The sequence below is a fragment of the Anomalospiza imberbis genome, chromosome 4, assembly GCF_031753505.1.
Source record: "Anomalospiza imberbis isolate Cuckoo-Finch-1a 21T00152 chromosome 4, ASM3175350v1, whole genome shotgun sequence".
Lineage (NCBI taxonomy): Eukaryota > Metazoa > Chordata > Aves > Passeriformes > Viduidae > Anomalospiza > Anomalospiza imberbis.
In genome coordinates, this window is record NC_089684.1 from 6,807,466 (window position 1) to 6,832,893 (window position 25,428).

Below are 25,428 nucleotides of genomic sequence, written 5' to 3' on the forward strand. Positions count from 1 at the left end.
TAGCTGTATTTTTTATGTCATGGAGATTGTTGCATAGGAATAAAAACAGACATATGAACTCTCTCTGTGCTGGTTTCTACTCATAGCCTAATGGCCAGCAGATCCCAAAACATTCTAATAAATTTAGTTTTGGGATAAGACAGGAACACTCACAGGACACTGAAGAGCCTCCAGTCTCAAAAACTCTTACAAACTGTATTCCAGAGGATTACTAGCACTGTATAAATAAAATTAAAGTCTGCTGATGAACTACCAGATCCTGAAACCTTTTAAACATTTTGATGTGTATAGGAACTGCCAGTAACCAGCATAGCTATTTGACAACTTGGAGCTTTTCGCTGAAACTAAAAATCTCATGGTTACAAGTTCCTTCCACTCCACAGGACTGTCCTGCGGTATTTTCACAGAGAAAACTTCAATTTTCAGTAAAATGTAGAAAGCAAATGAGTAAGAGGGGAGAGTTAGAACCATAAAAATGTGAACCCTTTTGTCCATCCATCCATTTTGTCTTTGCAACTTCTACACACCACAGGACAGATACAAATTCAGCAAATGCCCTGGCTGAACAATTTTAGGGCAGGGACTTCTGGTAAGATCCCCAACCTTTTGCAGCTGCAGAAGGAATCAATGAAAGACTGCTGAAGCACAACACAGCTAATCTAATGAGCAAATGTAAGCCTGGAACAATGGACTTTTACACTCAGCCCACTTCTATATCTTCCTGTGAATTTAGTCAACATTCTCTATATTAATTTGATTTTTTCTGGGAAAGATTTTCAATAGCACTTCAGTGATTTAAAAGCACAAGTCCTATTACAACTCGCGAGGATGTGAGCTCTCAATCTCCAGGGTGACTTTAAAAAAATCTCACTCTACCTGTAAAATGGAAAAACAATCATTGCTTTCTGCCCTCTAACTACACCGATACAAGGACTAAAAGGAATATTCAGCACTGCCCCTGCGTGAACTCCTCACTTTTGCAAGACTCAGGAGGCTAATATAACCTTATCATGACTTCAGGTCAAAAGATTGAGTCTAATGGACCAATGGAAGGAATTAATTTCAGAGCTCAGGACCTTTAATTGAGAACAGATGGTGCCTAGTCCCTATAAATTTAAAGTCTGGGGCCTGTTAACAAAAGCATCTAATCTCATCTCAATTGCCATAAGCAGCCAGGATCCAGCAATATTGAGTTTACAAAACAATATAACAATCTCCTAGAACTCTACTGAAAGCAAACAAGCAGCAAAGACAGTTAATGAATAAGACGTCATATGTTCTGTGCAGCTAAAGCAGTTAAGGGAGTGAGCAGCAGAATTCCCCACTGAGTGCAGCTTTTAAGCAATTTTAAATAAATCTCCTTACAGAGCATACAGCGATCACGCAATGAAGAACTTAGCAGCTTGAACAATTCCAGTTACATCTACATGGAAGGAAACGAGATACAACCAATTTAACCTATTTATTCTTTTTTTTTCTTTTTATTCTTTTTTACTTATAAATAATTCTATTTATTCTTTGAAAGTCATTTTGACCCAGGTATCTTGTAAACCTTGAATATTCAAAAGAAATTCAAAGATTATAAAATATCTTGATAAATTCAATATTCATCTTCAACAGCAGGAAGAAAAGAATTTTGAAACCTTCTCAAAGAACTAAATTTTGCCTCAAAGTTTCTTAGACTTCTCACTTTTGCTATTTTTCTTCAAACTGCACAAGTGACTAATACAGTTCAGTGAAACTCACTGCAAAAAGAAAGTCAAGTTTTGTAGAGAAAAAAACGAACCTAAATTCTTTAGACAGTCTGCCACAGGTGCAGACTGAGACTCCATAGCATTAGTCATCAGCACTTATCCAAAGCAATTTATTTGTAACTTTAAAGTCATTTATAGAAATATTACATTAATAAAACCCCTGTGACTGGGGGGATGGGGGGAAGGAGGAAAATCAATCTCTCCAGCATACAGTAATTCAGTGGCAGATGTGAAATACCAGAATAACTTTCCCTTGCCCATGCTCATGACTGCCTGTGTATTCAGTCTGAAAATGCTTCAAGGTTTCTAGGTCATTTGAAGAAGAAACTACTGGTCCTCAGCCCTGTATGTTTACTCTATGAAGACTATGTGTATGACAAAAATCCGTGAAAGAAAAGGTGCTGTAAGAAGGACTATGTATGCATAGATATGGCTATATACACACATTTAGGAATCTGCTTCACCACAAGGACAAAAAGCAACCATTAAACAGTCAACTAGAAAAACAGCCTGTGGTCTGTGTGCACTCTGTCATGGCCTGACAATCCAGAAGCTGAGTCTCCCAGATCAGTAGATTCTTTTCCTATGGTGAATACTGCACTAGAGATGGAACTGCTCACATTTTGTCTCAGATGTACCTAGTCAGCAGCCACAGTACCCCAGGGAGGGACTGGCCAGCAGCAGTTTGGATCTGGCACAGCAGCTGCACAGCATCATCAAACTCTGAGAAAACTAGTATCTATTATGGATGTTATTACAGCAGCCATGAGATATACACACCTACTATACATTTGCATATTTGTAATTTAATCCATAATTAATTTGCATTGTTCACCCCTCCTAACTGAATGCTGTGTGTTCATAATTGTAAAATCTAAAAAAAAAAAAACAAGAACAAAGAACAAGAAACTGAAGTAAGGTAATGGTAAGAACTTTGCAAATTTCCATGTACTGTACAGAAACCTGGACTAAACCACAGTGGTATCAAAGGCCTTTCCACTGAATGATTTCTAAGATGGAGTGCAAAAAAACCCCAACAATTATTATTCCTGGTTTCGGTGAGCTAAAACCACATTTCTTCTCTGCAACATACAAGCAAAAACTATAGATAGTAAACAGCCTGACATAACTTGGGAAGAAAAGGGTATACTGAAGGAGGGGGAGAGTGTGGAAAAAAAAATTAAATCCACAGCTTCTTAACAAGCATTTCTTTCCTGAGATTTGAGACTTCATCCTCTTCTTACCTTAAATCAAGAAAAAAAAAATAAAATAAAAAAAAAGCTTAAATTCCACCAACAGATCAGGCAGCATATTATCGAGACCCAGAACAGTTCTGGCTTGAAACTTAATGTTACACTGAATGCTCATCTGTATCAAAGGAAAAAACCTTTAGCCAAAAAACATCAAAGCAAGTCTTTACATGGTTTTAACAGGAGTTAAAGAACTGTCTATTACAAAAGCCTTTGCAACTTTTTGTAAAAAAAAAAAAAAAAAAAACTTGACAGATTTTCTCCAGCTGTTATTTGACCAGCTTACAAATGCTGTTACCTATAATTATTATTGATACTCTTACAATTGCACAGCTTATATTTACTTTAAAGTTGAAATCATTATTAGATTATTTCTCAATATGACATAATTATACAAGGAAATGCAATTAAAATCTTATTTCAGATCAAAATTAGATTAAGTCTAAAAAACACCTTTAAAACAAATGAATATGAATAATCCTACTTTTTATATAGAATCCCTACTATTTAGACTTTATCTCTGCCATTCATTTGGTTTTAGCTGATGAATATATAAATATCTCTGTGTATGTACATACCCCCACCCTGGTATCAACATACCTATACAGGAAATTAGGGAAGAAGTAGCTGAGAAACTTGCTTTCTAATGATAACCAAATAACCTCACAGCTTTGACAGATTTTTTTCCTCCTTTTTATTTCAGCAATAATTACGTCGATAAGCCTGATTCAGCAAATTTTTTGCTCTCTAATTCATTAATTAAAACAATTTACAGCTACCACTGTGATTTTTCAAGGACATCAAAACCACATTCCAAATCAAAACAGCAGATCATCAGTTTACAGATGTGCAAAGCATACATTACTCTTATGGCAACCTCACATATAAAGCCTTGCACATCCAGAAGAACACAAATGGTTTAGAGGAAACGAAGAACAATGTTTTTATATCAAAATTAAAATGAGGAGAAAAAAGTCTATGAAAAGTTAACAATTTCCAGTTAGAAGAGAAAAACAATATATAATATTATATTACATTGCACAGCAACTTTTAAAAGCATTAATTTTATTAACATGCTTCCTGCTGACTAATTTTTGGGTTGAATAAGACACTTGACTCACAAAAAACAAAACCAGAAAGGAAGTGAAGAATTTCCATTGTGCTGCACCCACTTTGTCAGGGACTGACAGCAACTACAGCAGAATTTAAAAATTGTTTTGGAAAATACATTAGATTATTAAATACCCACATGATCCCCAGCAATCTATTTCTCTGAGTTACTTTAGGAATGCCATTGTATGAGCTAACTTCTGCTTTTTGCTATTTGCACTGCTTGCTTCTGGTCCTTTTTGCCATTTGTGGCCTTTGAAACGGCTCCAGTATCTAGACAGGACACATTGGGTTCAACAGGCTGAGCTCTCTCCCAATCTCTTCTAGTGTCCTGTATTTCAAACCTCTGCTTATGCTTGTTAACCTTGCTCTAGCCCTCCAATTGGCTGGAATTTGCCTCAGAAAGTAGCCCCAAACCAGTCATGGAGACACCACTTGTCTTAGCACTGCACTGAGTGCAGCAGCCAGATTATTTCAGTGGCATTATATACGTGTACAAAGACACATTATAAATTTGTGGAAGAAACCCTCCCATACCACAGCACACACCACTGCCCAGTGACCACTGAGACCCTGAGGTGATGTCTACCCAGGAGGAAACAGAAATGTTTCATGGCCATGCAGCATGGGGACGGGGAAGCCAAAGCTCAATGAGGGTCGAGAAGCCCTTGCAATGCAGAGGAAGTGGGAAATGCAAATCACCACTTCTGCAAGCTGGGCATACATAATCCAGGGGCCCAGACTTGCAGCATCCACTGGTGCTGGCAGTGATGACCAATGTCATTGGAAGACCACTGTCTGATTCCCTGAAATGTAATGGCAATGGGGGAAAGCTCCTGATGATTCTGCAGAAGATAAAGGTCATGTTATCTTCAAGATGGGCAAGGAATATATGAGAAAGCAGAGGCAGTCAGCCTCACCCTGGTCTCCTAGGGAAGACAACAGAACAAATACTGTTGGAGTTATTCTTCAAATGGTGAGATAGGCCTCCAGGAAAAGAGAGTGAATGATAACAATTAACATATATTTGCCAAAGGCAAATCATACCCAAACAACCTGAGTGCTTTCTACGAACAGCTAATTGTCTTAGCAGATAAAGGGAGAGCAGCAGATACTGTTTTCCTTGACTTTAGCAAGGTTTTCAGACTGATCTCCCATAGTATCCTGGTAGCCAAGCTGCAGGGAGATGGACTGAATGGGTGAGCTGGAAAGAACATCTTGTGGAAAACTGGTTGTATGAAGAGGCTGAAAGAATAGCGTTTTGTAGTGCAAAGAGCAACTCTTGGTCAACATTAATGGCATTCATCAGGAGCTAATAATGGGATGATGTTTTTATATACTACATTTAACATCTTGAGAATGAGTAAGATGGAATGTGCCCTTAGCAAGTTTGTGGATGACACCAAGCTGGAAAGATTGATCAGCACACTGCAGGGCAGGATTGCCTTTTGAAGGGATCTCACCAGGCTGTAAGAAGCTGCAGAAAAAAACCTCATGAATTCCAAAGGCAGAGTATCCACAGTAACAGTACTAGCTGGGAACCTACTGGAAAGCAGCTTTGTAGTGAAGGAGCTGGGCAGTCAGTGTGGACAAGTTCAGCAGTGTGCCCTTTCAACAATAAGCCTAACCACATACTGGGCTGCATTCAGGAGAACGGAGCCAGCATACCCTGGGAAGTGATTAGTCCCTTTTATTCAGCATTTGAAGGCCACATCTAGATGACAATATTCTGTTTGGGGCTTGCCAGTACAACACTGATAAATTGGAATGAATTCAGTGACGACTGCCCATGGTGACTAGAGTGCTGAAGCATACAAATTGAGGAGAAGCTCAGTGAGCCTGAAAGGCAAGAGGTAGAAATCTAATTTTGGTCTTCCATTACTCAATGCAAAGGTCCCAATTGCAGCAAGGGAAACTCCAATTCGATATTATGGGGAAAAAATTCACAATGAAAATGGTTATGCACCGGAACAGTTGCCCTGAGATGATGTAGAATGTCTCTTCTTGCTTGTTAAAAAGCATAAACTTTTAACAGATTTTTTCCTAGGGTGCTTGCCATCTAACTGATTGGAAGGGTTTCTCCTCCTTTCTGTTTGCCACTTCTGAAATTGTTTTGTTTGTTTTTACCTTCCAGAACCATATCCATCATCAATGATTTCTCGCGCATGAATCATAGAAAGCCCAGAACCTGTAGACACACCACACATGCAGGACAAAATTTATTTATCTAAGCAACTTCTAATCCTTTCTTTAAGAGTATAAATATTAACTCTGTGATCAGTTACTCAGGTAGCAAATGCTGAAAAACAAAAACAACCAGAAGAAAACATATCAGCAATATAGTCGTCTTTCATTGCTATGTAATAAATCAATTCCCTCTTTTTCTTTTTCTTAGTATTCACGTTTCTGTACAACTCTACTTTTTTACTGATTATGTCTCAATTTTATTTGTATGTCCAGACCTCCCCAAGGTCCTCCTGAAACATCTTTGTGAGCTCGTCCTCTGAAATTTGACCGTCCTTTTTTCTGCATGGTGTTTTGTCCCTTAAAATTCAGATTTTTGGAGAAATCCTGAGATATGACAGTTGGTCCTTAAACAGCTCTTTCACCACTCCTTAACATTAGAAAGATTTATAAGCTTAAGAGCCAAGAGCAAATTCTCTGAAATTTTCTGCTTTGTTTTTCCTTGCAGATCCCAAGTCTAATTTCATTGGTGTCAGCTGTTGCTAAACCTACACTTCCTGCACATCAGAAAATTTATCCAAGTGTTGCCAAAGAACCTCATTCCCTGGCCCGATAGTCTACACCAGACTCCACCATAATTAAGATGATCCTTTAGAATCTCATACCTTTCCTTAACAGCAAGTTCAGTGACACTCAGATCTATGAAACCCAGGAGACCACACAAAATTAATGTAAAAAGGTCAGCCCAGCTGTTGCCTCTTTGGCTACCACTAGCCAAAGGAATTATGAACCTGAATTTCACTTGCATTAACAATTAGATTATTAACTGAAATATATCCACAGTTCTATTACTATCATAATAGAATCTGAAAGCTGTCATAACTATAGAAAACTTATAATATTTCAGAAAACCAGATAATTACTTTTGTTTATGGATTTCTGTTACATGTCTCTGTAACCAAAGAAAAATTTGTGCCTGTTAAATGTTAAATATTATTTCAGAGCTGATTTCTGTCAAAATTAAAACATATTGATTTCCTGGTCATGAATTTTTTTGGCAGCAAAGCAAGATTTAAGGCATTTTGGCATGCTTAATGAGGAGCAGACAATTGCTAGATGGAAATCTGTGGGAAAGAGTGAAGAAATTGTAATTGATGGTATAGCAGTAAGATGAGGATTAATTCACCAGCTATATGGCTGGTTTTGATCAGTAGGCTCAGCATTTGGCTAGCAGGTGCAGCTACTATTCAATAGGGTTTGTTTAAATCAAGTTTTGTGCCTTAGCATAAAGAAAGATGTTAAATGGGTGAAAGCATGTGACACTACTTCCTGAATTATGTGCATTATTTAATAATGCAGAGTTCATTTATATGTTATAGATGAACTGGGTTAGAGACAACAGATTAAAATGTCTTGACAAGTATCTTACCAATGTATTTCTTGGGTTTCAGAGATCTGAATGCCAGTAAATTCATCATTCTGGAAGGACAAGACAGTATTAGGTTCACAAGAATGCTATCTTCAGAAACTGTCTGAAGTTGCAGAGGAAGCAAGTAGGTGCCCATGCAGTTAATAAAGTGATATTTTCTCCTTATATGAGCCCTCAGCAATAAACAATCTACCAGTAATATCTACTTTTCTGTATCCATGAAAAACTGGCCTAAGTTTCAAACCATTTATGTAACTAATTCAGAATGACTGCCTGAGGCCATGAACTGGACTCCCTCTTTCCCTTTATCCTTTTTATTATCCTGATCTCCTCTGGCTTTCTAATGAACACCAATCAGTGCAAAACTTTCACTAAACAACAACAAAAAAATCCCCACATTCTAATGCCATCAGAACTACTTTCTGTGTGCCCAGGTGGTTTTTGTGGCAGTCAGCTATGTGGCATGCATGTATCTGGAGTGCCCCAGCCTTTTTCAGAAGCAACATCACTACTGCTTCCAAAGGAGCAGAAGGTGACATGGACTTGACCAAAGACTTCGGTCTGATATGAGTGACTTTCCAGTCAGAATCATTGCCACGGCCTGGCTTTCAGGCCAGCAGCACACAAAAAGCACAAACAAAACCATGTATATAATTTTACAGGGAAGAATAAATAAACAAACAAATAAATAAATAAATACATAAAAAGTGCTGCACTTCTGGAATAACTTGCTCAATTAACTTTCATATTTTGCTTATTAACCTTCTGATGTCTCATTAAGTCAGGGATTGCAGTTTAATGGGTTTAAAAAATAATTTAAACATAGAAGTGGTTTCTAAGATACCTTAAAAATATATTGACCTTTTAAGCAAATGGGCCATTTGAAGCCTAACTACAACTTCTAGCTCATACTCTCCTGGAATATTTATCCAGTTTAAAAGACAAGCTTTAGTGATCTTAGAACAGCTTAACAACATAAAATTACTGGCAAGCTTGTAAGAGACAGCCAGCTTGTATTTCAAAGCAACAGCTCCTAGAACAATTACCAACATAAATTTCTCGATGCAGCATTTATGAAATAACTTGCAATGAGAATGGAGAAGAAAGCCTGAAAAAGCATGTGCATGCTCAGTGTGCTCCAGCTGATGCATCACACTGTACGTGACACTGGTTGACTGCCCAGATTAACAGATGCAGGCCCTCCTTCAGGCAGGCTGACATGACAAATCTCTCAGAATATGATGCCAAAAGTCATACATGGAACTTGAATGAAGTCAAATAAAAATATTTCTTTTCATTATTATTTACAGAGCAATATCCTAAAACAACCCTTGATGTGAGATTACATCTATTAACCCTATGTTTGATATGTGTTCTGTTTAAAAAAAAATCTGCTGGCAGTCACAGAATGTTCTTAGTATATTTAAAATTTTCCAACTTGATCACGTGCAATGTTACTTGTTTAAAGAAATCTCTAAGCCTTCCAAGATTATTTAAAACTTTAAGTCACTTTTGTAGGATTTCAGAAACATACTATTAAGACTTTGACAAATAGAAGGTTAGTATTTTCAACAAATAATTTCTTCTTGCCTATTGTAATTATGCAGCAGAATTGAAGTTTTGCCTTCCTGAGGGATATGCAATCCACAACTGCTTAGAAGAGCAAGTACATAGCAGTTGCATGGAAGAAAAGGAAATGCTATTTTGATGCTGAGCTTCTCTTCCTGCCTAATTGGCAAGAAAGAAAACCCCAAGTACATTCAACAAATTGTTAATCCTGAGATCATAATCCTGTACAATGAGTCAAAGTTCTCATCATCTTGACAAGTCCCATTAACTCCAATAAGCCCTGATTATGGCAGTGGACTATTTAAACAGTGAGTAGTTTTACTGGTGAGGGAAGTAAAATCTGGTGCTGTTGTGCTTTGCTCATCATCACCAGTTGCTCCTTTTTTACCTTAAAGGCAAACATGCTGCACAGAAATGCACTTACTTGTAAAACAATTCCATCAACATGCAGTCAGAAATCTTTCCCACACAGCAGAGGGGGATGCAGAACAGAGGACTTGTAACTCTCACTTTGGTTTCAAAGCCTGATCAGATTTGTCAGATTTCAACAGTATACTGGCACAGCTGTTAACTTTAGGCCATAAATTAACAAAACTTGCACCTGCAGTTTAGTCCTTTCATTAGAGCACCTGCGCCTGCCAGAGCGATACCGTTTCCCTGGCTTTAAATTGTATTTTCTATTCTATTGTGAACATTAAATGTACTGAGTTCCAGTGACATGTATAACGCAATTTCTCAGCCAAGTCTTCCATGTTCAGTGGAAACAAAAATTCAGAGAAAAAATACCAAAGAAGATTAAGCTTTTCACCATTTTAACATCTCCACTGAAACGGCGACCCATGACATGGTCCAGGTTATAGATGTTTCATAACCCTAGGGAACTCTCAAGCCATCAAAATTTCATTAGCTTCACAGCAGTCCCAGTACATTCTTAAATTGGACTGCTGGCCTCCCTATTAATAAATAAATCAACTATAATCCTTTTTAGTGGCTAAACTTCGTCAAAGTCGTATCAAACACCAGACGTTTCTTCCATAATTTTAATCTCTGCAGAATAATGTATTTTTTAACACATTCACAGTCTTCTCACACATGTAAAAACAAAACACTCCAACTTTCAGCTGAATAGAGGACGTTTTGGTACATTGTAATCAGATAATTTCCTTTTTAAAAAACTGTAAATATAAAATTTATTTAAAAGTATATCACACCTATGGTACCTCTGAAGCAGTCACCTCTTCAGGAACGTAAAGATATGACTTCCTATGGAAATAGTGTGTGCATGCATGTACACATAAAAATGTGTTTTCAAGATCATTTACCAAGGGTTTTACAAAAGGGTCAAGAGAATTTGTTTCACCACAGACCTTTCAAAATCATAGAACTGCTCAGCAACATATTCTAGACCGCACTGCAGCTGAAATACCAAGCTTTATCACACAGAAACTCCACTTCCAAAAGGTGGTAGGCAAGTATTTCTGTCTTCCTCTTTCAGAACTTGCCTCAGACTCAAAACAAATTTTCCAAGTATGACACAAGACAGCTGTGAACACTGAGAGCTGCTTAGGTACCAGGTAGCATTATATCCAACACAAAAGGAGGGTCCCATTTGAGATACTGGTTTTACACAGGTATCTTCATGTAGAAACAGCCACCAGTGGAAAAATAAGTGTGAATAACAGCAAATTACAGCTTTGATTCTGCTTTCTCAAACCGAAGTCAAATAATAATAAAGAGGAAGGACTAAACTTTATTGCTTGTAGTTTAAAATAAAAGTGCATTAATTTTTTAAGCATTTCCATACATACATACCTACATAGTTGTTTCCCACCATGTGTTACAGTCACTGCTGGAGGATAGCAATAAAATTGCTCTAATTTTTGTACAGCCGAGCAGACAGATTTAATAAATTAATAAAATGAAATGTAGACATGTAGGCAATAGCCATCACTAATTTTCACTGTTACTCATTTTTCTTTATTCCTCTTTTGATTTTTTCATAGAAAGTCATGAAGTTAATAGAAGAATTGTTTTAATTCTAGCAAAGCTGAAAATCTTCTGCAAATAAAAGTTAAGATTGGTACAGTTAGCATTTAACACCACATTAGATTCTGTTAATAACCTCAAGAGGAGGTAAAAAAAAACTTCAAAAAGCTTTAAAAATGAATCAGTCAATTGTATTAACCTATTTTCATTTAAACTTTAAGACTTAATATACAATGGTCATACCCCACATCCTACAAAGCTGCTAAGATTTTTGTTGCAGATTTTAATTGCACAGTAATCCAGTCCCCCAGGCACATCAAAGGCCACATGTCCCTCTTCACCACAATTCCAATTGCTCTCATCAGCTAAGAAGTTTAAAGCACAATCAAATTTCTTTTTCAATCACATGAGCCCTGTTAATAAGCTATTCTTTGAGTTCACTCATCCATTCTAAGATTTTGCAACTTCTCCAAGATGTCTTGAAGAACAGTTTACAATGAAACTTTTGAATGCGAGCTAGCCTGGGGAACTACTTTATCAGCACTTAGCTGTTCCCCAGAGGGTGACAGGTGACATGGCCTGAGATAATACAGAACTAATCTTTTTTTGTGATTAAACTCTTTCAAAATTATAGCTAAAGCATCACACCCAAAGGCTGCATTAGTTAGGACCGATACTGAATATTGCTTTTATGAGAAGAGGAGAGGAAAAAAAAAAAGAGAAGATAAATAATTCAAGGCCATTCCTTTAATGATTTAAAATGACTTAGTGTCAGCCAAAACAGCAAATAAACATTCATTTATATATGGGCATACGCACAAAAACTTACCATTTTCACTGTCGGACTTGTTTTCATGTTCGGTATCAGTCAGAGTGAGGGCTGAGTTGGAACGGCTCGACAGACAGGAGCTGCGCCCTGATTTGACCCCCCTGCCCCAAAGTCTCATGGCATGCTCTGGAGACATCACTCCTTCATTTTCAGTATCAGCATCTGACCCTGCACTGATAGAGTAACCTCTGTGGGGGAGCCCCATTTCCGCACAAAATGCCAGTCCTCGACGAGCTGCTGGTTCACAAACTCCTAACTGCCTTAGGGTAAAATTCTGTCCTGATTAGGGGAAAAAAAGATAACAAAAGATGAGAAAATTTTAATTATTTTATTTTAAAGAATTTTAAAGTAAAAACTCTTCATGTGTATAATTGTCTCAGATATCACACAAGGTGTTTTGTCAAAACTCCACCTGTATTACAATCAAGTGGATTCTTTTGTCTCCAGCTCTCCTCAGCAGTGCTTTGTCAACTGCTTAAATGCATCAAAAGTGATCTTGGCTAGCAAATAAACAAAACAGAACCTCCTAACTAAGAAAAGCCAATACAGTACATGAAAGAATTAAAAAAAATTATAAACTTTTCCTTTTTTTCAAAGAAAAAATATTTTTCCAAGCATAAAAACACTTAACAAGGTATTTGTCAGAATTTTTACTTGATTGGTTTTGGAGAAGGTGTTTTGTTTGTCCTTGTTAGAGGCCAAAGCAAGAGGCTATTTTCCCCATACAAATGTCACCTAATGTGGTAATGGAAAAGCTAAGCAGGAACAAAATTCACTTTTTTTTTTTTATTATTTCTCTACCCTACTATACACCAATACAAATAAACAGAAACACGGCCACCTGTTACCTGCAAGTATTACAGTAAAATTGTTATTTTTCACATCACTGTACTTTGAGAAGCATTTTGCACTTTTACTGCTGAAGCAGAGTCTGTGCATTTTAATAGATTTTTAGCCTTTTTTGGGGCAGAGCAGGAGACATAAGTGAATTCCAATGATTGTATTAATAAATTAGGTGCAATAAACTTGTGACACTTCAATAACTTAGAGTGTCTAAATTATGTGACACTCAAAATGACTGCCTTTTTAATGGCTGTGTCTTCATCCCACTTTTATGTCTGTAGATTTAAGACATTTTATGATATATAGACACTTGGCAAGCTCCTTTGCATACCTATATCACTAATACTTTTCCGCCCTAGCCCACAATTATTTCACAGCTCTGAGAACAAATTAGGACACACATTCAATTTTTGAATCTGACAGGCATCCTAATTTCTCCATAATTAGTCATTTAACATAAAAACACACTAGCAAGATAATTAAAGCTTATAATATGCCAAGAACAGAATTCTGTACATGAGAAAGAAATAGAATTGCAAAAGTATGAATACAGAAGTGCAAATAATTTCTCAAATATTAAGAGTTAATGCACTGGTCACTGACTTTTCTAAAGTGATCTGGTTAATTATTTTATTCCTGCAGTCACCTAAAGCTGTTGCTGCAAGTTTCTTTGCAGTCAGAACCATAAATGAATTCTGACAATGCCTTTCATAAATAATGAAAATCAATTACTACAATTAGGTACAAATCAAACTACTTATTATGCAGCTGTGAGTAGACATTGGAATGAAAATATAGCTGGGGAGGTAAATATAAAGGAGTAAGCATATTTATGACAATGTCTGAACAGTGTCAAGGGTATAAGAAAGGGGATTATCATGCACACTGATAGTGTCTTGTAATTTTTTAAAGCTGTCATGCCATGCGAATTTCTGGGTTTTATGAGAGCTGAAACTAATCAGCGAAGGAAACAGGCCAAACAAACCGCCCAGTGGTAATAGGGTCAGAGCTGAAAGTAGTAAAGCGTCTAAAATGCTTATTATTTTGCATTTGTGTAGATATATGCTAAGGGTGACAGTTTAGAACACTGGTTTATGCATTTGGTACATTACTATGTGATTCTACATTGTCAAGCAGTTGCCTAAAATCAGATACAAATACAGAAGAAGCCTCTGTGCACTTGTATATGTATACAGGTGTCTCTACACATAGGTCGTCTCTACACATAAGGTGCAAACACGGTTGCACATGCAGCACCTAATTTATTCTAAAAAGAGCATTTTGAGAAGCAGAATGGAAAGGAAAGAGGTATTTTGACCAAAGACAAGGTTACTTGGGTCAGTAACAAAACCGCTCCTGACTTCAATGCCACGAGCAGTTACGGCTGTGGTGCCCAGAGGCTCATGGTGCTGAGATGAAGGCAAGGAAGGATGCAGACAGACAGACAGACAGTCAGAGCAGCTGCAGCAGCAGGAGAGCATCACACCCTGCAGCACCCCAGCAGCCTGCTGCACACAGCCCCTGCACCCAGGCACAGCAATTCGAAAAGACTATTTCATACACACTTCATTTCTCACCATAAGCACCTAAGTGAAACCACCTGAGGCATTCCAGAACATCTTCAGGAGCTTCATAGGAGACTTGGTCTCAGGCATAACATACCACCTACCATCTAGTCATGGATTTTTAACTTGAAGTTTACAACGTCCTATCGCCACGTAAAATATCTTCTTTTCCCCTCTCTTATGAATGGTAAAAAACCTCACAAAATGACATTGCAGAGCCAAAACAGAAAAGGGGGGCAGGTTTGAATACTGCCCTCTCATCCCATTCAATATATTAGAGCTTTTCACTACACTGAAGTTTTACAACATAGCCCAGAAATGTTGTAACAGCTTTAGAATCATCAGGCTACATAATCTTCTGACCTAAAGCCTTCCTAAGAGCTTCACTAAGAGGATTGTAGTGCATGTAAGTTGCCTACACAAATGAAAAAAACAAAACAGACCCCAAGCAACCCACAAAACACAAACTGAGAAGTTGACATGGAAAAAAAATTGTTTATTTCTGTAGAAATTCAAAAATTCGAATCCCAAAGGAAATCATCCGTATGTAATTGAAAAATTTTATATCGTCTTAAGGTTTCTGAACAATAAAACCAGGAAATTTTCCAGGATCTAGGGGAAGCTGAACACAGATGGGATGCAGACCTAGAGGGTAGCAGACTAGTTGGGAGCTTTTACCTGATAATGGACAACACTATGAAATCAAATTAAAAGCTGAAAAAGAGGTTTTATGAGCTCAGTGAGAAAAAAGAGCATGAAGTGAGGATGTTCTTCTTGTTTTCAGAGTTTCTAATTCATCTTTCCAGAATTACTTTCATGTGAGGGATTTACTCAAGGGTTTCTTACACTTAAACATTTGCAATTTCTCCCACTGACAGTAATTGCTCAAGAGTTCAAAAAGACATAAAAACAGCTTGGCCATTGTAATAAACCAATTCCTGAGAAAAAAAATGGAGACACAGAATAAACAGATACCTTAATGCTTTGTGGGTTTTTTTTCCTTTCCTTTAAAAAATGTATGAAGTGAAAATTAGAAACAAAATTAGACACAACATTTCAAGGAGACCTGTTCTGGAGACACCTTTGGGGGTTTTGGACTACTTGGGATGATATGTCATGAACTTAAGTTTTAAAAACTGACAATAATGCTGTTTACTACCACTCAACTATTAGATGCTGCATTTCTCCTGGCTAGGAATATCAATTTATGGGTATTATAAGGATTGCTGACACCCTCCATTTGTGCAAACAAGAGCAAAACTAATTAATTAATAACTCTAAAATAACTTCCTAAAGCTTGTGCAGCATACATGCCTACCTGTTATGCTGCAACTTTCTTTGCAAGCAATGATCCATGTAGGATCAGTGCACCTCCTTAACTACATCACTTATGCAACAAAGGATTCCAACATAATTTCAATACATATAAGTCTATTTATCATTCTTAAAAGATAATGCACATAATATACATTTCTTTGCCAGAATCACACAGGTTACATCATCGAGAAATGTGCTTTTTTTTCTTTTGAGTTCAATCAATACTTCTATAACGAAGTTTGACATGTGCAGAAATGGTGTAGTTCTTTATAAAGCTGTAAGTTAAAAGCTGGAATTAAATGGAAACTTGCTGCACTTGTGCTACATTTGTTTCCCTGTTCTATTTTGGGGGAGTCCTTCAACGACCTCCATAATAACTCAGGCTTCAATTTGGAAATGTTATCTGTGGAAATGGGTTTTTGAAGAGGACTACTAAACAAAAGAAAAGGTCCCACGGTTCTTCAGTTGTCAGTGTCTGCTTTAAGTTGGATCTATACTAAATATAAACACAGAGATATTATCTTAAAAGCCATGAAAAGGTGAAATAATCAAACAGACAAACTGAAGAAAAGTTGCCAAAAGAAAATTTGTCAGCATCTCCAGCCATCAGCACTGTCCTTACTAATTCATTAACCACTGATAAATTGACAAGTCAGGTTTTAGCAACAATAGACCATAGGAAAAAAATCTGAAAAGCCTCCAAAGCACCTACCTAGTTAGCATAAAAATACACTCAACTCCCCCAGCTTTTAAACAGAGGAATTAGATGTGAGTGTCTTTGCTGACTCTGGTTTTGTCCAAACAGGACGGACACAGTACCAAAAAGGCAGAGGTCCCAAACATATCCAAGTTCATACTTGAAATTCTATTCAGTTTGGCTCATGATAATGTTTCTCACCATATCTGCCTATCTGCATCATTCATTACTTTCTAATCTATTCTTCCTTTTTATTTTACCTTCTTCTGCCTGCCTTGAACACATTTAAGGCATTCAAAAACCAAGCACATTTTCCCTGTAATCGCTACGCGATAATGCATGACAAAAATACTTACACCAAACTTGGTAAAACTGTGAAATATCTAAAGCTGTACAGATGCAAAACAATGATCATGGACCTGAGAAGAACCAAACTTCTCCCTTACATTTCCTTGACTTGCTACTTAATCCTAATTTTTCTTTTTAATTAAAAGTGGGTTTAATTTCTTTAGAAAGCAAAAGAGGGAAAAGATCTTTCTCTAGTTAGTTTTTTTTTTTTTCTGTATGCAGATTACTGCATACAAATATATCCTCAATAATAGAACATTTATTATATAAGCTTATTGTATAAGCAGCACTGGTATCAAAGAGTTCCTGCAAGGACCACACTGTTTTCTGCTACTCTGATATGGGAAATTACTTACTTCCTTTTTATTTCATATTTAGACACTATGTAGGGGATATATTTCTCCTATTGAAGCTCTTTATGCAGAGCTCACACTTAGAATAAGGCCACTTGTAAGGAAATGTCTTGAGAGGAAGAATGTGGAAATAAATGTACAGTAGGATAGCAAATTTGCTGAAAACAAAAGGATAAAGATTTTTTTAAATAGCAAAACAGACACTTTAGATGCTCTAGAAAACTCTGACAAGGAGTGTAAAACACTGTCTCCAGAAGTCAGAATGTTAGGTGGGTAGAATGCAATTGTACAAAAGAGAGAATGACTAACAGATGTGATACATACACTCTGTCACGCCAGCTTCACAATATATTTAGTAAAAGGGAGCTTTCAAAGCTGTACATGCAGAATTCTGTTCACTAGGATGTGAGAAACTGCAGTGAAGAAGATGGACAAGTAATGAGCTTTGCCTATGCTAACATTTTCTCTTTGATTTGGTGTAGCATTTTGTTGTTATTACTTCAGCCTGATTTTTGCTTTTGTGCAAATTATCTGTGAAATTTAAACCATCCTAATCCACTGTATCACATTTTCCTCCTGTTCTTAATTCCCATGTTTTTCTTTTCACTCATCACAACCATCTTCCCTGTCACCTTTTAATCTCTTTTTCTTGACCTTTCTGCTCTATTCACTTTTCCATCTTAACCTCCTCTTGTCATTGTCTGATTTAGAGCGGAGCTGTAAGATTCATGTGACAGACAGTTGCTTCTCTAATATATCCAGTAAACTACATAATAACAAAGAGCATTGAAATACATTAAATCTCATCAAGTGTGCATATAATTTTCAAATGCTTATTATTCTCAATAAATATTAATCACAGATCTCACATTCCTTATGGACTTTTAAAAGCATTTGGGGACATAAGTCATGGTCTTGGTGACTTCTGAAAAGGTTAGTGCCAGATACTGTGAATTCTCTGAGCTCTACTTATTGTGTTACTCTTGATAGAAAAGCTTTATGCAAGAGTCAAACCCCAAGTCAGTTATTGAAAAAAAAAGTAAAAATTCACACATATATTTGCATATTTGTGGGAAATATAGTATTTCAAACTTGATACATGTTTTTTATTACTACAGAATCAAAAGGAAACATTATTTGGAAAAGATAGCCTGGGAAAGTTTTTATTTTCAGATGCAGGGAAGAATTTATGTCTGTGAAACACAATTATTTTCTTGTCACTGGTCTACCAAATGATGGTTCTAACACAGACTCTCCTGTGCAGTATGGGCAACTCATAATTTTATTCCCTGTTAGGCTTGAGGATCTACAGTCCTAATCCTCAGACTAGAATATAAGAAGCCCTTCTTAAACCAGTATAAGGATAAAGGGCTGTTCATCAAGCCCATCCGAAGTTACCACAGAGTAAGATTAAAGCCAGCTGAAGATAATTTCATAACTGCACAATTCAAAGCTGCGAAGCAAACATGTTCCACTAAATGAATTAATAATTTAAACATTATGGTTCCAAATTTGGGGATTTTATATTAAAATCTGATTTTATGACTATGATTATACAATATACAAACTAAATTAAGAGAATCCAGCACAGCTGTTCCAATCACGGACTGCAAGAGGTGAATAAAAAAGGATTTGTGGATTTAGAAAAGAAATACAACTCCAAGAGCAGCAAAGAACACAACATCTTGATCACAAGCAGAATGACAGTATAGACAGTTTAGGCCTCTATCTTAATCTTTGGATCCTGGGACCAAAACATCAACATTTGAGCATCCATTTATTACAAAATAAGACTTACAAAAAGCCTAAATTTGATAGATGTGAAGAAAATATGACCCAAGGGTAAGCAATGTAGAGATGATGGATATCCACTCTGCAAGGAAACTACAAAGACAGATCTGACAGGTATGAACTGCCACATTAGGGCCGGTATGGTGCTAATGACATGACATGCAGCTTGAAATGGGAAAGGAAGGTGAGGAAGAGGGAGGCAGCATGAAGACATGCACACAAACTGGAGCTCAGGTTTACTGCTATTCCTGCATACAGGGGGGTGAGAATTATTTATTCTATTATTTATGCCTTTCCATGAGGGAAAAGCAGATTTTCTGCCACAAGTGACCAGATGGACCGGACCCAGAGCGATATGTCTCTCAGCATGGTAAAAACTCAATTAGTTCTACAGGCTATGAACTGATACAAAGTAAAAAGTAAAAACCCAATGTGCCTATTTGAAGCCACCCATACATTTCAGTTTGTGGAATTTCATACAGAAGTATTGCACAGGTATGGGAATTGACTCTTCAACGCATGGACAGAATGAAGTGCTCAGACCACTGCTGTAGCTAAACAGGAGCAACAACACAGAATACTGACCCAAAAATTTCTGCAGAAATGAAAACCTCTTATTCCCTCTATCACTCACATTTTCCCATCACAATCCCCCAAAAGGCCTTCCTGTGAACCCCCATAATAAATGTAGTGTACCAATGTTTTAATTTAGTTGTCCTAGAAATACATCCATTATGCTGAAGACATGAAAAGATTTACCACTCAGAAATACTTATGGCACTAAAAAAAAAAAAAAAAAAAGGCAGAAAAACAAAGCTTGAAGCAAATGTGCTCCCTTGGCTCTGCCATTTCCTCTTTTGGCTTTAATAAGCTCAGTAACACCAAGTACTGGCTCTCAAGCCTGTAAGTTGATGCTGTACAAACTAATTTCAGAAAGCACCAAGGAACTTTCTGAGAAATTACCCCCATTTTACAACTCTGCTTCACTTTATGCATTTATTTGCCAGTGATGGAATAAGCAATCACTCACAGCTTGGCCTCCAGCCCTGACTCTCAGCCCTAAGCACTAAATCAACAGACAGGAGAGACAGGACTCTTCAGCTTCGTTCATTCCTCCCCTCATCCCATCTCTAACCGCACACTGCTCCAGCTTTATCCTCTCTGTAGATGTTAACATACTGAAGTCATCTTTTATAGCCATGCATGGGATCCATTCATCTCCCCAGTCCACCATTTAGTTTTTATTATGAACAGAAGCAGCACATACATCTCAGTATATGAGCTATGGAAAGATATAAAAGCAGTTACAGACCCTCTACATTATCTTCCTTTCCATGAGGCTGAAAATCCTTGTCTTGGTCACCTTATAAATCCTTAATCATTATGATCAAGAACTTAATTCTCCTATTTTGCAACTGGACTGGTTGAAGAAAAGGTTTCTACTCCATGGACTTGTAGTGTCTGCGTAGAAGTGCTTGAACAAGCAGTGTGCTGCCAATAACCAAGGCTGATTTCTCCCTGGAGAATCACAATTACCCTTTGTCTCTAGATCTGTAGCTCATCTACAGGCCATGACCCACAAGGGGCCAATTTCATCTAGATGAATACCTTAGAGCATGTGTGCCTATCACTGAGCATGAACTAAATATACTCCTAATCAAATGAAAGTGAAATGTTTTTCTTCATACCACTTTGCAGCTAATAGAATAACTTTAAAAGTCAACATATCCTTATCACCTGGAACCCAAAAACCAATTAACTTCGTATTGTTGCTTTAAGAAGTTACTAGTATAACAATGAGGGATTATAATACTACTTAGCACTTAGAGTGCTTTTCATCTTCAAAGCATTTTGCAAACATAAACTAATTAATCTTCCCAAAATGCCTGTGAGGTAGGTAGGTGTTATTATTCCCGTATTACACAAGGTAAAAAAAGAAGAAACGCCTCTGGCAGAAGGTTATGTGCTTAGCTCAAGGCCACAAAATTATCCAGAACATACTGGCACCGTATGCTGCTTACAGAAGTTACCCACTGAAATCAGGCAGACACTGCAGGTGGCCATGTTTCAGCATAACAAAAAAGGATCTGTCACGATGACAATCAGGACACATCTTGCACTGCAGCCAGGAAGAATAAAACACTAATTCTAATATCTGCCTTGGATTTTGAGAGACAGCGCTTGCCGTGTCACTGAATGGTAATTAATTTGCTCATTGGGAGATCACAAAGTCAGTAATATATTATTTCACACCTTCATATAAACACCTGGCAAAGCAAGCTGATTCAGTTCTATTGAGAAGCACTTGCCTAGCCAATAGGCAAAAAGAGCCCATCAATAAAGCCCAGGCAGTGGAAAGTCAAAATGTTCTTAGGTATCTATCCTTCCACTGCTTCAGACAGGTAAAAGTACTCAACCCTCAGGTTTAAAAACATGACCATTTAAATCCTTTCATCCTACAGTTGACATTTATAGTGACTAAAAAGATTAAACATTGTGCTATCCAAATAATTCATTTTGGGCAGCTAGTATTTAAAACAATAGACATTAAATCATATTACATTAGAATAGTAGTTGTAATTAAGGCACTGGTTTCTAAGGTCTTAAAAATGTATCCCTGACAGTGTTTTATACCTTATGCAATAAAATAATTGTCAAACCATATATATCACTGTTTCAGGTCCCTCTTTTGCTGAATGGTGATATTTTTCTAGCAACTAAATCTAATTTTCATGGGATTAGCAGTTGAACAATAGCTGCGATATATCCACACACTGTAACATACTGCACCTGGTCCTACTTTTTAGCGCCCAGGAATGAGCTGTCCAGCATACTGTGAAGGAAAGGAATTCTTTTTCTTTACTTATTTGGTACATTTGCCCTCTCTTCTAGCAGCTTTGAGAAGGTATTTAGGGCATCTAATCTAATTTAGGCGCTTAAGTATTCCAGAATAGCAAAGGTATAAAACTATGCATAGGAATGGTTTCTCCAGCAAAACTAAAAGGGATAGAATGCAATTAAATTGACCTTGAGACTTGGCTGACAGTGAACTGTTCTGATTGATAAACACAATGAAGTCATTCTAACTGCCATCCAAGAAGACCAAATAACTTTACCCACAATCTAAATCATATTTGACTCAAACTTCCAAAAAGTAAAAATTTAACCAAACCTGCACTACCTCCTTGGGTCCTCTAATAGTAAAAGGTGTCCTACGACTCAGTTTTCCAGTTTACACAGCTTACAAACAGTGCTGTGATGATTTTGTAAGAAAATATGAACATGCACAAGCCTGCACTGAATTCTGCCACCGGTGCTGGTGGGTCAGCTTCTGCTCCTGTGCAAAACCTCACTGACATGATACATGGATCTCTCTGTAGGACCACTACACCATTCTGCAACTACAAGAGTCTTTGAAATGGAACAATGACTACTTGAGAGGTATTTAATAGCCCCCCTTCCCTTTAACATGTATTCGATGGAAACTAAAACACAGTTTTTGCGTGCCTGCATTTTTCTTACTAAATTAATACAAAGTTTTTCAGTTATTGTGAGTCCAGGTTTGATTCGTGATCTTTTTTCAATTATATTAATATTATTAAAATATTACTTCAATTTTTTTTCCAAATGCAATTTAAAAAATACTGCTTACTTTCTGTATTTCTACTGTCCTTCCCACCCACACTGTAGTCATGCCACACTTTCAGATATTTTTGCATAGCAGTCTCCTATGTACTTAATATCACTTCATACAGGAAGTGGTATGAAATTTCTAAACACAGGAACTTTTCTCTGTAAAACAGAGAAATTCAACTTCATACTGTCAGCTTTAATCTTGAATTGAGCAAGAGACTTAGGCATAATGCAACACACAATCATAGAATCAGTCACAGAATGGTTTGTCTTGGCAGTGACCTTAAAAATGATCTAGTTTCAACCCCTCACCAATGGCCCCGCTCTAACTACAAGCATTTAGCTTGCTGAATTCAATTAGAGAAGTACATTTAAATCAAGTAGAGAAGCGCATTTAAATCAGGCTGCTCTATATAGCTGGATACTTCAAAGTATATGAAAACAGGTGTCATCTTCTTCCATAACACGTAAACAGGAGACTATCATATCATCACACCTTTAAACTAAAGTCTTTCATAGATATGCAGCCATTGTCAGGCATGAGATAAGGTATCTTCCCAAAGTAATACAAAATAGAGTGTCTTTCTTGAAACTAAGAAAAAAAGGCTCATGGCCTTCACTTACATGGCTCTCCTGTGAGGTTTATAACCAAAGAGAAAATAAATAATTTAAAAGTTCTAAAAATAGTAGGCTAAATAATCCTTGTCTAAAATTTTTAAAACAAAACCAGTTTTACAACAGGTGAAGGGCTTGAGGAAAAAGAGGAGACTGCACTAGGTCTTATCTCTCATGGATGTTAACTGAAAGCAGGTTGCCTAGATGTAGTTCCAATTTCCTAACAGCTTGCTTGCTCTTCTAGTCAGTTGGGTTTCAAAAATAACAAGATAATGTCCAGTTATATAATAATTTCATGTTCAAATACTTTACAATATGTTTTAAATGGTGGCTTGAGAATCATAATGACAAACATATATTTTTGGCCTCATATTTCTATTTATGTAATTAATCTAAAGCAACAGAAATTCAACTCATGAGGAAAAATATCATTAGACTGGAACAGACAACTGGAGAATCTCCTCTCCACAAGAAAAGATCTCATGGAATAAAGTTACCACTAAATCAAGCACACCTGTCTCCAACAGCAGTATCCCTTTCTGAATTCCTACCACTGGATTTTGGGAAAGAGGAAACACAAAATGTGTACTTAAACCACTCAGGAAGAAGAGACAGGGAAGTTCTGATTCACTAGCAGAAAGCTTTTCAGAGATTTACCCTAAAATATCAGGCATAAAAAAAATCCTGACATTTTAAATGTGAGTCAGCAGTGCCCTGGCAGCCAGGAGGGCCAACCCTGTCCTTCATCAGGCACAGCATGGCCAGCTGGGCAAGGGAGGGGATTGTCATTGCCCCGCTCGGTTCTGCTCTGGGACAGCCTCACCTCCAGGGCTGGGTGCCACAATGTAAGAGAGATGTTAAACTGCTGGAGAGCATCCAGAGGAGGGCAGCGAGGATGTTGGAGGCCCTTGAAGGGAAGCCATGCGAGGAGCAGCTGAGGTCACTTGGTCTGCTCAGCCTGGAGAAGGGGAGACCTCAGTGCACTCTACAATTTCCTTGTGAGGGAAGAGGAGGGGCAGGCACTGATCCTTCTCTGTGGTGACCAGTGACAGGACCCGAGGGAATGGCCTCAAGCTGTGTCACGGGAGGTTGAGGTTGGGTATTCGGAAAAGGCTCTTCACCCACAGGGTGCTTGGGCACTGGAACAGGCTCCCAGGGAAGCGGTCACAGCAGCGACCTGACAGAGCTCAAGAAGCGTTTGGACAACATTCTCAAGCACACAGTGTGACACCTGGGGGGTCCTCCATAAGGCCAGGAGTTGAACTCAGTGATCCTGATGGGTCACTTCCAACTCAGAAGAGTCTATGATTTTACGATTTTAATTCCTCCACATCTGAGAGACTTGAGAATCTTGCATAACTGCTTCAGTAACTTTCCAGCTGACACTGGAAATTTCATATTGCTTTACAAAGTCAGGACAGAAAGTGAAACATTGATCATGATTAATTTTTTTAATTAATTCCCAATTAAAGGTATTTATTAAATGTTGCCCTTTTTATTTACAGAATAATTTCCTGTTGAATTAAGAGGCTGTCAATTACACTGTCAACAAAGCCATATATCTCATTCTATTTCTAGGCAAAGAGGAAAAATATAACAGGGAAGCATCTTTTATATATTATTTAAAAACCTTTGAAATGACCTTGAGGACCTTTTCCACAAAATACTTCCGATGCCAGAAGCTGTAAATTCTCAGTCAAAGATGAATCAAAGGAATACAGTACCTGAACCAAGCCCTTTATTACCTGACCCTATCAAACCTGCAGGTAGTCCCCAAAGGGCCTAAACTGGTCCACAGTACAGGAAGCCAATAAGCCATACAAAAAGAATTGAAAGGACAATGAGGGAAACTACATGGGCACACAAGACAGTGCTGAGACCACTGAAAGGTGAAGAGGGTATTATCCATCCTAGACTGCCTTTTGAGGCCTACAGACATGCAATTTATTGCATATTGGGTAATATGTATTAGCTAAATACTGTGTGCTTTTCTGAAGAAAGTGAAAAGGAATAAAAATTAAGCCCCAGTGCAACATTATATGTGACATGCTAGACCACATAACTTCTTCCAGTTTGTTATTGCTATTTAAAAAAGAATAATATTCTATTCAGGCAATAGTTTATGAATTCATTAAATAAATGGTGCCTGTTCTGA

The 25,428-nt window shown here is 37.4% G+C and overlaps 1 protein-coding gene across 6 annotated transcripts in view; it reads right to left on the reverse strand.

The window, feature by feature from the left end:
* Window positions 1-25,428, reverse strand: part of TENM3 (teneurin transmembrane protein 3) — a 469,046-nt gene that overhangs the window by 286,514 nt on the left and 157,104 nt on the right. For all 6 annotated transcript variants that reach the window (XM_068187008.1, XM_068187012.1, XM_068187010.1 and 3 more), the window contains one exon: window positions 12,112-12,390. In XM_068187008.1, coding sequence (XP_068043109.1) covers window positions 12,112-12,390 — 279 coding nt within the window. The remainder of the gene's footprint in view (window positions 1-12,111; window positions 12,391-25,428) is intronic.